Below are 14,915 nucleotides of genomic sequence, written 5' to 3'. Positions count from 1 at the left end.
TAATAAATAATTGTACCTAGATAATTTTGGATTATGTAAACGTCCCATCAAACTTTCACTGACTGGTTTTAGCTTCCATTGAAAATGTTTTCTAACCTCATCATTCTTTATCTGAGAGCTTTTTCCTTCTTCCCCCATTTATGTCTCAGTAAGGATTCGTGGATTCTTTTGTTATTCAGTGGGTTAGAATTCATTGCTGTCATGATTTATTTGGATGCTTCCATTATCACAGACTTGTCTAGTGGGACCCCGTCAAGCTGGGTCCTCTGTTCTTTGGGCCCATCCTCTTGATTCCTTGAATGTTTCCTTATCTTATGGTATCTCATGGCCCATCTTGTACTTTTTCTGCCCCAGCCTTGGAATCAGCTATTTCTTCAAGAAGCCCTGGTTCCTTTTAGATAATAATGGTTTTGGAAACCAAGATCTGGGCACCAGCTTGCTCTCAGCTACTGGTGTGTCATTGCTTCTGGGGCCTGTCTGTGGATAGAGCTAGGGACTCTGTGTGTGTGTGTGTGTGTGTGTGTGTGTGTGCTGCGCACATGTTAATTTTTCTCTCTCTAGCTCTATATATTCATATCTCTCTATATATAGCTGTATGTATTTTAAAGGTAAGTTTAAGCAAAACCCATGAAGGTAGGAGTCTACTTAAACACAGTTGTGTAATTCTGGATATATGTCTCTTTTCTCTTGTTAACAGGTGGCTCAATCCCTTGTTTAAAATTGGCCATAAACGGAGATTAGAGGAAGATGATATGTATTCAGTGCTGCCGGAAGACCGCTCACAGCATCTTGGAGAGGAGTTGCAAGGGTAAGTGGGAGGCGGTAAAGCGGGCATTAAGGAAGCGTGGGTGTCTGTGTGTGGGGAGTGGGTTTTGCCTTCCTGGGTCCTGTCTGGAGCCTCCATTTACCCTTAAGGTGAATGTGTGTCACCTTCCTCAGGCTGCCCCTAGGCTCAGCCTACCATGGTGGCCTGGGTGAAACTCCTGTTTCCTGTGCCTCCATAGAGGTTGGGGGAGCCAGCATCAAAGGCCCGAGATGCCTGAGGTCTGTCCCTGGAGGTGGAAGTGTTGTGGCTGGAGGAGGTTGTCTGGCTTATCTGTGCTACTGATGGGGCTTCAATCCAGTAAAGCTTGGCAGTAACTTGTTTCCCCAGACTTCCCCTCAAGGCCTGTTTTTTTGATGCTACAGATTCTATACCACACATAACCTTCAGGAGCCCTGGGAGCAATTAGCAGCATTTATGAAATAGTCACAAAATGCCCTGTCTTAAATGCATACCTGTCACTCTGCCACCTCCCCCGTTTTATATTGTGGCAGGGTTCATTCTTATTTACGAAGCTTTTTCCTCATTGTAGGTTCTGGGATAAAGAAGTTTTAAGAGCTGAGAATGACGCACAGAAGCCTTCTTTAACAAGAGCAATCATAAAGTGTTACTGGAAATCTTATTTAGTTTTGGGAATTTTTACGTTAATTGAGGTAAAAGCTTTTACATACCATGAATTGTTTTTCAGGACACATAGAGTAAATGTGCTCGCCATTGACTGGTGCTGTAATGGATGGGGGAACAGAAGGGAGAAGTGGCCAGATGGGGTTTGAAGGTATTTTAAGGTCTAAGGATTAAACATGTCTAGGAAGCATTAGGTAGTTAGTTCAGTGAGCGTATTTATCCGGGTGAATACCTAAGTGACTGAAGTTCAAGGTCGTTATTGTTTTTCTTGTAACCAATTAAAATGCAGTGTCATGGAGGAAGAGTATTTTATTCTATGGTAGGACAATGTTGATGCTCAGTAAATGTTTTAAATGCTAAGAGTCACTCCTGGTCAAAAGAGGATCCTACAGCCTCGAGGAGTGCATGCCCTGTGGTTTAGAGGAAGTGATTTTGGATCGGAGCCCAGAATAATCTAAGACATTTTACAGGTGCTCAACAAATAATTGTTCACCAAGCCAAATCTGATAAATGCTCTCCTGGAGAGGTATTGTCACTTCTCCCCTCTCAGGGAAACAGAGCTGAGGGCCTTGCACCTGGGCTGGCGGTGGTGCCCCAGAGGCTGGAGCTGGCTGAAGCACCCAAGAGCTACCCCCTCCCAGTGGGCCCAGGTGCTGGGAGTCAAAATCCCCTCTGGGAAGAAGGTCCGAGGACTGTGCACCCCAGGGGATTCATCACACCCATCCGGTGTGTCTTCCTTGTTGTCGGAGTGGATTGCTGGTTGGAAGGTATAGTCTTGGTGCCTGGCCCTGCAGAGAGTGTATAAACGGACACTCCATGAAAAGTCAAAGACAGAAAGCCAGAGGGGCAATGACCTCTGTTACCCTGAAGGGCCTCTCTTGAGATCTGCAGAAAGACAGTGTTCTGCCTAGGCACACTGCCAGGTAGCCTGTCTGTTCTGGTCTGCGGCCTGCTAGAGGAGATGCAGAGGGTCCTGCTGGGTGACTTGTGTCCTCTGTGCTACCTTAGGGATATCAGCAGTCCATGAAAGTAAGAGAGGTGGATGTTGCTATTGCTACAAAAGGGTGGCTTTAAATGCAGGATGGGGAGTTGTCACGGTGCATTTTGTTGGGAATGAGGTGGGTGGGGGGAGGGGGTTGGAATGAGGTCTGTGGGGGGGTTTGCTCCTGTTGAACATGCTTTTTGTTGTGGAGGGCACGGTGGGCAGTGGGAGACAGGTAGGTGAGCTCTGCCCTACACCAGAGGAATCTGTCAGACAACAGGGGACTGGACAGTCCTGGGAGATGGATGGTCTCATTGGTGACAAAGGTGTGTTGGCCAGGGTGCCAGATGGTGAATGCCACCTTTGAGAGGGTACGTGCCCTGCCTGCATGCTGCTGTGGCTTTGTGGAGGATGGGGTGGACATGCAGAATAACCGGTGGAACTGACTTGAGGGTGGAAGAGGGCTAGGAGCCCCTCAGGTTCTCCCAGCCCCTCTTCAACCTGTGCTGGGGTGTCCCAGCGATGGTGTTTCCACATGGCCCCAATCAGTCTTAGTTGGAAAGAAATAGAATGACAAGTTGGTGTCAATGTGGCCAGTGTGTGCAGGATTTCCTGGCCCAGTTTGGCTGTGCAACCTCAGAGAAGTTGTCTGGTAGCCATGGAGCCTCTGTGAGTGCCTAAGGCTCAGGCCAGGTGTCTGGTTAGGTGTAGTGGGAATGAATGGCCTCACATAGGTTTCGAGGCAGGCCTCCCTCAGCTACTTCCATTTCTCTAGTTTCCCTTTGTTACCGGCTGCTTATGAAATTGAAAACAGGATGATTTAGAAGGAACTGAGCTTGTCATGCTCAGGGCTGTCCGTGCTGTCATGGGCTGCCAGCCACTTGGGGTGGGGTCTCTAACTCACAGATGGTGACTGGACTACAATGAGATTTGGGTAAGCTTTTGGGAGAAGCAGGCACAGAAGTAGAGGCTGTAGAAATGTGAATTTCTCCTGAGGACAGGCCCCACTCTGGTGCAGGGAGCATGGTAATCCTTACTGCTGGTGGGCATGTGGGCATGTGGATCGAGGGGAGCTTTAATACAGGTACAGTTGGTGGAGAGCTGGTCTTTCTTTTAGCAGGGTGGTTATTGGGCAGTCAAGGCAGAAAAGTAGGGAGTGGAGGACCTGGCAAATATGGGGGCTCATGCTCAGTACTGCTTGGCAGCAGCAGTGCTAGTAGAAGCAGCAGCAGGATTAGTAGTGGTTGGTACTCAGTAGTAGTAGTAGCAGCAGTGCTAGTAGCAGTAGTTGTAATAATAGTGACAGTGAGTACTTGAAAAATACTATGTACGAGGAACTGCTATGATTTTTCTTTCTTTCTTTCTCTCTTTCTTTTTCTTTTTTCTTTCTCTCTCTCTCTTTCTTTCTTTCATTTTATGTTATGTTATTTTATTTTATTTTTTTTGAAATAGGGTCTCACTCTGTTGCCAGGCTGGAGTGCAGTGGTGCTATCTTGGCTCACTGCAGCCTTGGCCTACTGGGCTCAAGCAATCCTCCCAGGTAGCTGGGACCACAGGTGCGCACCACCAAGCCTGGTTAATTTTTGTATTTTTTGTTTCACTATGTTGCCCAGATTGGTCTTGAACTCCTGGGCTCAAATGATCCTCCCACCTTGGCCTCTCAAAGTGCTGGGATTATCGGCAGGAATCACCATGCTCAGTCAGAAGGCATTCTTTTACCCCTACTTTTGGGAAGAGGACACTGGGTGCCACGTAGTTATGTAATGTGCCCAGGGCCACACAAAGTGTAAATGACAGCCCAGATTCAGTCTCAGGCGCACTGACTTAGGGCCCTAACTGTCTCCAGACTGTCGTAAAGGTGTCTTGAGAACTCTGTCTTCAGAGTATCCAGCACATGCTTCTTGAACTTGGCCTAGGGATAAGTCAGATGCTAAGAGCTCCCTGGAGCAGTGGGGCATGGCTGTGAGAAATCAGATTGGGGATTATAAATTACCCTAGGTTCCTAGGTATCCTGGTGCCGGAAAGTCAGGTGACATGCTGGAGAGTGGCTGGGGTGCTGGGCAGGTCAGAGCACCAAGGTACATTCAGGTTGACCACGATCCCTTTTTTTTTTTTTATGTTTTTGTTTGAGGTGGGGTCTCACTCTGTCACTCAGGCTGGAGTGCAGTGGTGTGATCTCAGCTCACTGCAACCTCCATCTTCCTGGGCTCAAGCAATCCTCCCACCTCAGCCTCCTGAGTAGCTGTGACTATAGGCATGCAGCATGCCTGGCTTATTTTTTGTATTTTTAGTAGAGATGAGGTTTTACTATGTTTTCCCGGCTGGTCTGGAACTCCTGAGCTCAAGCCATTGGCCCACCTCGCCCTCCCAAATTAATGGGATTACAGGTGTGAGCCACTGTGCCTGGCTGACCAAGAACCCTTTAGAAACCTGTCTCCCACTGAGTACCATCCTCCACGTGTGTGAGGCGTGCAGCCCTGCTGACCCAAGTTCATCAGCGTCCATGCTGTTAAGACACCATTCCCAGTTGTCTCCTCCTCGGACAGATGAGGGGCAAGCTTGTGGTCTTGCATAGTCACGACATTGACTGATGGTCTGGGCAGATGTCAAGTTCCCTGTTTTTACTTATCAAAGGCTCTGGGTTTCCTGCATAGCAATGATATCTCTGCAGTTTCAGAAGCCTTTGGCCTGAATCGTGAAGTGGATGTGCAGTTTGCTTGGCAAGGATGAAGACCCCAGATGAGTCACTAGTATGCGGACAGCTCTTCTGTCCTGGTATCTGAACCCTCCCACTAGCAAGGTGGGCCACAGGTATTAGGGCGGCAGGCTAAGGTGTTAAGATGGACCCACACAGTGCTGGCGGCAGGCACCTCTCATATAAAGTGGAGCCTGGGCTTTTCACAAGAGAGCACTTGTTGGTCCTGTGTTTACACCAATGTCTTGGTGGTTTATGGTATAAAATTAGACAGTAGTCAGTTATTCTTTAGGTGATCACGGTGACTAGTGGATGATGCTCATTTTAACTTTGTGTCTTTAACCTAACAACTGGTAGGACTTTTAGTTCCAATGCAGTAAAATTCAGGGAGCTAAAGGTCTTCCCAGTTCAACTCGAAGTAATCCTTGAATTTTTGTTTTCTTTTCCTTCTAGCAGTGAAAACAGACTGAATTCTAGTATAAATACTATTGTTTTCCCAGACTTGCCTGTTGACACTTGGCTGTTTTGGAGAAGTTGGAGAGAAATAATTTCTTAAGATGAAGGTAGTGAGTGTAACATCTCAAAAACATTTCAGGTGTTGTTTTGGGTTTTCAATCATTAAAGCTGTTTATTGACCAGGCATGGTAGCTTATGCCTATAATCCCAGCATTTTGGGATGCCAAGGGATGATTATTTGAGCCCAGGAGTTCCCAGCTTCAGTGAGTTATGATTGCACCACTGCACTCCAGCATGGGTGACAGAGCAAGACCTTGTCTCTAAAAAAGAAAATTAGGCCAGGTGCGGTGGCTCATGCCTGTAATCCCATCACTTTGGGAGGCCAAGGCGGGCGGATCACAAGGTCAGGAGTTCGAGACCAGTCTGCCCAACATGGTGAAACTCTGTCTCTACTGAAAAAAATACAAAAATTAGCCGGGCTTGGTGGCGTGTACCTGCAATCCCAGCTACTCAGGAGGCTGAGGCAGGAGAATTGCTTGAACCTGGGAGGTGGAGGTTGCAGTGAGCTGAGATCGTGCCACTGCACTTCAGCCTGGGTGACAGAGCAAGACTCGGTCTCAAAAAAAAAAATTATGGAGTTAGAACAAATGTTAGTTTCACAATTGATTTTATGAAGATGCTTTTCATTTTTTGGTCTTGTGTCTGTGCTGCTTGTGGATCTTTGTATTTTAGATAGTGGAAGCTCTAAACTCAACCTCGCATTTAGTAAAAAGCTTCTGTGATGACGTTCAGGCCTTCTTTAACCCACTTATGCCGGAGGTTGCCAATTTTTTTTTGTGTGTGAAAAATCAGACCTTGGCGATGACCTTGAGCAGTAGAATATAAATAACTCCCACAATCTTTGTGTTCCAATAATGGAATGCTAGGCACAAATGGGTTAATTCCTCTGGCTACAGAACAACTGTGCAGTGGATCCAGAACTCCCTAGCCATATACTCTTAACTAAGCTGAATGCAAGCAGGGCCTTCCCTGGGTACTAATGGTGGCACCAGCAGGAAGAGGGATGGTGACACCAGTTTGCGGGGAGTCTTTGAGGTTGGAATTTCAAAGTAATGCAAGTGAGATTAGGAATGATTGTCAGAGTTGAGGAATGATTATAATGCCCAGAGAAACAAGTACTAGTCTAATGGTGAACATGGTGCTCTTACAGGCAAATGCTAATTAGAACAGAACAGCCTGCAAATTTCCAGCACATCTGTCCCCTGTGTGCACCTCCATGGAGACTGTGATGGGGACTGGAGACTGAGCAAGTATCCACTCACTTAGAGCCTGCAGAGGGGGTAGGAGGAAGGAGGAGCTTGGGAATCCTCTGTGTGGGCCAAACCAGGACACAGGCAGCTTCTCCATTTCTATCTATGCTGCTTGTTGGTCTTTGTATTTTAGATAGTTGAAGACTATCTAAATGTTTCTCTGAGAAATGAGATGTGTTTTTTTGTTTTTTGTTTTTTGTTTTTCCTGAGACAGAGTCTCATTCTGTCGCCAGGCTGGAGTGCAGTGGCACGATCTCGGCTCACTGCAACCTCTGCCTCCCGGGTTCAAGTGATTCTGCTGCCTCTGCCTCCCGAGTAGCTGGGACTACAGGTGTGCGCCACCACACCCAGCTAATTTTTTTGTATTTTTAGTAGAGACGGGGTTTCACCATGTTGGCCAGGATGGTCTCGATCTCTTGACCTTGTGATCCGCCCACCTTGGCCTCCCAGAGTGCTGGGATTACAGGCGTGAGCCATCGTGCCTGGCCAATGAGGTGGTTTTTAATAACTTCAGTTCTACATTTCTTGTTCAGCTGCCTGACATGAGGGCCAAGGTCGAGCCTCATGTGGTATTTTCTTTCTGTGGTTGTTTTGTTTTTCGAGCCAGAGTCTCACTCTGTCACCCAGGTTAGAGTGCAGTGGTGTGATCTTGGCTCACTGCAACCTCTGTCTCCTTGGTTCAAGCCATTCTTCTGCCTCAGCCTCCGAATAGCTGGAATTGCAAGCTTACACCACCACATGTAGCTAATTTTTGTATTTTTAGTAGAGACAGGGTTTTACCATGTTGGCCAGCCTGGTCTCGAACTCCTGACCTCAAGTGATTTGTCTGCCTTGGCCTCCCAAAGTGCTGGGATCTTTCTTAGGTTTTTAAAGATCATTTCAAAAATAAAATATAATAGAATACTAAGCCTCTCTCTACCCCTAAGCCAGCTTCAGTAACTATCAACTCATGACCACTCTTGATTTTTATGAAGCCCTGCTCACTGCCCCCTCTGAAGATGTGTGTGTGTGTGTGTGTGTTTTGAGATGGAGTTTTGCTCTTGCCCAGGCTGGAGTGCAGTGGCATGATCTTGGTTCACTGCAACCTCTACCTCCTGGGTTCAAGTGATTCTCCTGCCTCAGCCTCCTGAGTAGCTGGGATTATAGGCATCTGCCACCATGCCCGGGTAATTTTGTATTTAGTAGAGATGGGGTTTCACCATGTTGGCCAGGCTGGTCTCGAACTCCTGACCTCAAGTGATCCACCTGACTCAGCCTCCCAAAGTGCTGAGATTACATCGCGCCCAGCCACGTGTGTACTTTTTAATTGAAGAAACCATGTTGCTTGCCCTGCACGGATTCCCAGGGTCTAGATTGGGCTCATTGCATATCCCTCCTCCCCGTGTCGTGACCCTCTCCCTCTGCATCCTTGCATGCTGTATCATTTAACATGTCTGTCTAGTACCAGAAGTTAGTAGTTAGATCTAGAAGCTTGATGTGATTCAGGTTTTATTTTCCTCCCTCCTCCCTTTGGCAGGAGTACTTTGTAGGTGAGGGTGTGTACCACCTGCCACTTCGAGATACCTCGCTTAGGTCTGGTTATGTGTGTGTGGTATTTGGAGCCATTTGTGATCATTGCTTAAGATGCATTAATTTGTTAGGAGTTTGCAAAGTGGTGATATTCCAGTTCCTCATTTATTAGCTGAAATATTTGCATAAAGAGAAACTTTGCCATTATCAACTCTTTGATACTCTGAGTTACAGTACACCTATAGGAAAGGCAGGAGAAATGATTAATTTTGTTACTTTTTTTAAAACCAATTTTCAAAATAATGTGTGATTCTCCAGCATTTTCCTCTGGAGTTCATGGATTTTTTGTTATTGCTTGTTCTGTTTATTTTGATGAGTATGATTGTGAACTCATGGATTTAAACAGTTCTGATGTGCTGTTCATTACAGTTATTATCCCTGTGCCACGCTTTGGCTGTCTTTGGCTAGTGGGAGTCTATTGAAGTCGGGCCCTGAGTCTTTTGCATGTATACTATTAGTCTTTGCAGCTTCCTCATTTTCTGGTATGACAGATGTTTTAGGCTCCCTGAACAGTTTTTGCCCCAGCTGTGGAATCACCCATTTTTCCTAGCAGCTTTAACTCCTTTTATGTTTGTATTTAAAGATAAACATATCATGAATTTATGTGGGTATCTCCAAATCAGATTCAGGATGCCAGTGTTTTTACTTAATCTCTTCACTCTTACATCTGTATCTCTTTTTTCCCTTCATCTGTTCTTTTTTCTCCCTAGCCTAATCCCAGCTCTTGATATCAACATGCTTATTCATTTATTTTATTTTACAGTATCAACACTGTTACCCATAATATGATTTCTGAAAATAATTCAAATTTTTTTCTTTGCAGTTTACATCGTCCTTAGGGTAGATAATAATGTGCAGGGACTATCTTTTCAAACTATTTTTTTTAAAATCAAATCAACTAGTTAAACTATTTTGTTTAAAGTTAAAAAAAAACAAATTATGATTCATCCTTTTGTTTGGTAGGTACAGTCTTTACTGAACATTGAATTTTCCCTGCTGTGCAGAATGGAAGGTCTTAGTTTCATCACTGAAGTCTCAGCATCCTTTTTTCCTAAGGGATTTTCTTGGAAGCCTAACATTCGGCAGCAGCTCTGATTAAAAGCCCTTTGTGGTCTTAAAAGTTCTTCAGGGTCAGGCACAGTGGCTCACGCCTGTAATCCCAGCACTTTGGGAGGCCAAGACAGGCAGATCACGAGGTCAGGAGTTCGAGAGCAGCCTGACCAATATGGTGAAATCCCATCTCTACTAAAAAAAATACAAAAATTAGTTGGTCGTGGTGGCACGTGCCTGTAGTCCCAGCTACTCAGGAGGCCGAGGCAGGAGAATTGCTTGAACCTGGGAGGCGGAGGTTGCGGTGAGCTGAGATTGCACCACTGCACTCCAGCCTGGGCAACAAGAGCGAAACTCCATCTCAAAAAAGCTCTTCACAGCGGGTCTCCAGCCCTTCCAGACTCAGACACAGAGATAGTGCAGGAGAGGAGAATAGTGATGTGTACATGCGTTGGTTTCTACACTCCAGAATCTTCCAGGGATGGGGAACTCAGGCCCTACCCTGATCAATTGGCCCTAAATGTGGGAGATGGGTCCTGAGCATCAGTGAGCATGTAAGTCTCCTGGGTGATTGTAACACGCAGTCAGGACTGTACTGATTCAGAGAGGACTTCAGGTGTATCTGGAGTCTTAATGATTATTATTTCCCCAGATTCGCCTTTTTTCTTCCTTATCTCTGGATCTTTCTCAACCCTACTTTTGTCCCCTGTTTCCGCATTTCTTTTTTTTTTTCCTGAGATGGAGTCTTGTGCTATTCCCCAGGCTGGAGTGCAGTGGCGCCATCTCAGCTCACTGCAACCTCACCTCCTGGGTTCAAGTGATTCTTGTGCCTCAGCTTCCCCAGTAGCTGGGATTACAGGTGCGAGCCACCATGCCCAGCTAATTTTTGTATTTTTAGTAGAGATGGGGTTTCACCATGTTGGCCAGGCTGGTCTTGACCTCTTGACCTCAAGTGATCTGCCCACCTTGGCCTCCCAAAGTGCTAGGATTACAGGCAGGAGCCACCGCGCCTGGCTGTATTTCCCCATTTCTAAAACAAACTGCTTACTCATTTTTCCACAGCTCACTCTTTTCTGCTTGTATTTTTCACTCAAACATCTTTGGTAGCTTGTTTCTGTTTCCTGTGTTTCCTTTCCTTCCCATGCAATCAGGTATGGAGCAGTTGGGCAAGGAACATCTGAAGTGCGTGGGGGAGCAGGAGCATAGAGGCTGCATGCCCACTGGGCCTAGACATGTAATGTTTTACTCCAAGAAAGCAAGGGATGGGGCTCAAATGTCAGGAGGCTGAGTACCAAATACTCCATTGAGAAGTATCTGCCTTCAAGTACACTGGGACTCCGGTAGAACCTGAAGTATGGAACATTGAAGTATCCTACTAGACTCTCAAAAATCTCCATGGTTTCACAGTTGAGGAGAATTCTTGTGAAGGAGTAAGGACTGTATTCTTAGCTTGTTTGTGGAAAGTCTCTTCACCAGGTCGTAGATTGGTTGGTCTCTAAGATGGAGAATTTATATGAGTTACTTTTGACCTTGGTACTGATATTTAGAAAGTTTAAATTTGGTTAGTTATAATTTTGATAATGAGTATTTTCCCAGTTGTTTTGTTTCTTATTAGTTGAAGGTTAAGATATGGGATGAAGAGGTCCATGGAAAAGCATGGGCCAAAAACCAGCATTACTCACAAGTGAACCCGTTTGCTTGACTGGATTATTAAATGCTGTCTCTCGGCAGGGAAATCTGGACAGTTAGGTAGTTCTGTCCTACCTGCCTTTTGCATTCTCTTTCGCTGGGTTTATTGCATCTGTTATTTTCTCTGGGGGCCATCCCTCTTGCCGTTTGAATCATACTCACCTCAGGCTGAAATGGAGAAGCGTGTAACAGGTAACAGTGACTCCCAGGGACCGTGAGAAGTTTCAGGAACATTTAGAAAGGCAAAGAGCACTGAGCGTCTGGCTGATAGCTCAGGTGTGTCTGCTGCGGCCCTGGTTGCCCTTGGCACTCCTGAGCCGGGGCTGCCCGTGTGTACAGTTTGGCCTTCTTGCTTCTTGATGTAAACTTCCAGATTTTCATCTCAGTAAACTCTAAACAGTCCGTGTTATGACCCATTGTACTGGGGGCTCTTCCATAAACTCTTAGTGCCTCTTGAATGATTGGGCTGGAAATGTAACAGTGAGCCTCTGCATTCTTGATATCTGATCATCTTGTTCATAATTCTTCAACTAAATGGTGTTTTCTGATTTCTGTATCATAGGGGAAAACTTCCATGACCTCATGGAAGGCAATGCGGTTGGTGAAGTCTGTGAGTGTGTGTGTGTGTGTGCGTGCGTGCCAGGACAGGCGTGTTGGGATTTAATATCATGACCCATCTGAGGGATGGGAATGTCTTCTGTAAATATCCTGATCCTGCGCTAGTTGTTTGGGATGAAAGTGTGTGTTAATTTTGTTTTTGTTTTTTATTCATTGTTCTTCCCTCACTTCAGATAGACAGAAAACAGCTATCAATGTCAAACCTGTCAGGTGTTTATTATGTCTTTGTTAAGAAGGAGAGATTGCTTAAAAGGAAAAGTTGTTTTTCAAAGTCAAGGTCTTGAAAGATTTTCAAACATTTTGCATTTTGTCTTTTGAGAAGTCAGGAGGAAATGATGTCGAGGGCCTACATGTTTACTTTTGGTGATCTGGATTTGCAATGAGTGTTTGGTTTTCTTTGATGGGGGAAAAGGGTCCCTTACAAGGGGTTCTAGAGGGAGGAAGTAGGTTACGGGGTGAAGTGCTCATTTGGCAGGGAGAGTAAAGGAAAGCTCCTTTGCTTACCTCAAACCATAGCTCAAGCTGCGTTCTGCTGTTTCTTTGCCTTTAGTCTTGGAGTTTAAAATTGCATTCCCTACATCTTGTTCAGAAGGTAAGCCCACATGCCTCCCAGCTCATTGGTGTGGGATTTTAATTTTGCCTTGGGGAAAAGATGATTATTAATATTGCTTCAAAACCAGGACCTTCAAAATATGGCTGATATAGAGAGCCACTGATGACATTACTTTTGAGCTCAATTTCTGCTGTGTTTAATTTTTGACTCCACACTGCCTGAGCCAAAGTGGCAGTTCTTCTGGGCACATCCAGGCTTGTAGGGGGCAGAAACATATTGAAGCAATGTCCTGTGGGTCCAAGAGCCAGGAATCCTCCCAAGCCTGGTTCTTTTCCCCCACTCCGTCTGAAGCTGGACTTGGTGGTCTTAGATCTACTGACAAGTGGAGTTTGGATTGGGAAAAATTGGAGAGTTTGATTTTCTGATATGGGCTTGTGCCAATATCTCCATTCACAAAGGCTCTTAACTGTGAAGAAGGTGGTAAGAGTGCTGGCCTCCCATACACGAGCTTTCTCAACTTTCCTGTGGGCTGGGATGTCAAGGGTACAGAGGAAGTGGGGTGAGAGCTGGGGTGTCTGTTTGCAAGCAAATTCCTTACTCTTCTTGGGCCATTTTTTTTCCTTATTCACCTTAGGCCAGGACTTAATTTGGTAGTTTGCCAAGTGTGCTTTAAAGCCCTGTTTGTAATAGACAGCACCCACAGTGTACTAAGCACAATTACTAGAACTTTATTGACTTTGAAATTAGAATTTTGATTTCAGGTTAAAACTCCTATTGGCTTGTCTTAAAGAAGAAAACAGTTCTGCTTTTCTTTTAGATTAGTGATGAATGTTGCACTTTGAAAATATAAAACTTGTGTTAAGAAAAAACAAGCCTGGGTGCGGTGGCTCACATCTGTAATCCCAGCACTTTGGGAGGCTGAGGTGGGAGGATCACTTGAGGCTAGGAGTTTGGGACCAGCCTGGGCAACATAGTGAGACCCTGTCTTGACCAAAAAAAAAAAGAAAAATTTAGCTCTACATGATGGTGTGCACTTGTAGTCCCAGCTACTTGGGAGGCTGAGGTGTGAGGATTGCTTGAGTTAGGGAGTTCGAGGCTGCTGTGAGCTGGGATTGTGCCAAACTATACTCCAGCATGGGTGACAGAGCGAGCAATATCCGAAAAAAGAAAAAGTAAGAAGAAAAATTGGTGTGGTCTGTATGTCTAATTAAAGGCTTTTCTTTTTCTTCTTTTAGGAAAGTGCCAAAGTAATCCAGCCCATATTTTTGGGAAAAATTATTAATTATTTTGAAAATTATGATCCCATGGACTCTGTGGCTTTGAACGCAGCATACGCCTATGCCACGGTGCTAACTTTTTGCACGCTCATTTTGGCTATACTGCATCACTTATATTTTTATCATGTTCAGTGTGCTGGGATGAGGTTACGAGTAGCCATGTGCCATATGATTTATCGGAAGGTAAGTGACATTCAGCATTAAACATGTACCTCACCTGAAGCATCAGAAGCATTCTGAGGAAGTTTTATGTAAATTAAATATTGCATAAATAGCCACTGCACTCCAGCCTGGGTGACAGAGCAAGACCCTGTCTCTAAAAAAAGAAAAACGAAGAAAACTTCTGTAAATAGAATCATTTACACCTTACTAGAGAAGCTTGCTATTTGCATCAGGCCAATGTTTTTTTCTTTATGCAAAATTTTCCAGTGTATAATGAAAGTTTCCTACTGCTGTCAGGGCACGGCTGCCTTTGATAACAGGCTGTTGCAGAATACTAAATTTATAATGAAATCTAATTAAAAATATCAAATTGGTTTTCAGTGTTTCTTTGCCTCAGTCTCATAGTTGTGTTTATGGAAATTGTTGTTGTTGTTCATTAAAACCTTCACTTACATCACAGTTGTATTTAGAAGTGAACTTCAGTGAAATTGGATCTATGAAATTAAATCTAGGAGAAAAGAATATATTTGAGAAAGGGAATTCTTGTGTTTTTAAAATGAACCATTTAGTCATATTCCATATAATTTTCTTAACTGAAGAAAAATGTAAATGGAATCCACGTCGGATACAGGCTTTCTTTATATTCTAAATCTAGTTGTGGTTGTCTTTAATGGTATTTAAGAAAATAGTTAGATGTTTGGGATAACACTTTGAATTTTTGATTGTTTTTCACAATTTTGGAGAGAACTTATAGTGTTTCTATTTTATGTTGGTTTTCATTCAAAGTAAGTTTTTACATTAAACAGTTGTCCCTTGGTATTCGTGGGGGACTGGTTACAGGACCTCTTGAGATACAAAAAATCGGAGGATTCTTAAGTCCTTGATATAAAGTGGCATAGTATTTGCATATAACTTATTCACACCCTCCCATATATGGCATTTTATTTATTTATTTATTTTAAATAATTTCATGTTTTATTTTAGATTCAGGGGTTAGAGGTGCAAGTTTTTTCCATGGGTGTATTGTGTGATGCTGAGGTTTGGGTTTTGGATGTTCCCATCCACCAGGCCGTGAGTGTGGTACCCGATAGGTAGTTTTTCAGCCCT

At 44.5% G+C, this 14,915-nt stretch overlaps 1 protein-coding gene across 8 annotated transcripts in view; it reads left to right on the top strand.

The window, feature by feature from the left end:
• ABCC4 (ATP binding cassette subfamily C member 4 (PEL blood group)) overlaps positions 1 to 14,915 on the top strand; it is a 282,616-nt gene that overhangs the window by 53,062 nt on the left and 214,639 nt on the right. For 5 of the 8 annotated variants that reach the window (XM_063651058.1, XM_063651055.1, XM_063651057.1 and 2 more), the window contains exons 2-4: positions 698 to 808; positions 1,356 to 1,476; positions 13,605 to 13,829. In XM_063651058.1, the coding sequence (XP_063507128.1) occupies positions 698 to 808; positions 1,356 to 1,476; positions 13,605 to 13,829 (457 nt within the window). The remainder of the gene's footprint in view (positions 1 to 697; positions 809 to 1,355; positions 1,477 to 13,604; positions 13,830 to 14,915) is intronic. The other 3 variants (XM_063651059.1, XM_054446541.2, XM_063651060.1) reach the window with 1 other exon arrangement.

This window comes from Pongo pygmaeus, chromosome 14 (genome assembly GCF_028885625.2).
Source record: "Pongo pygmaeus isolate AG05252 chromosome 14, NHGRI_mPonPyg2-v2.0_pri, whole genome shotgun sequence".
NCBI classification, from domain to species: Eukaryota; Metazoa; Chordata; class Mammalia; order Primates; family Hominidae; genus Pongo; species Pongo pygmaeus.
Note: the sequence above shows the minus strand (reverse complement) of the source record. Positions and strands in the feature narration are given on the sequence as shown.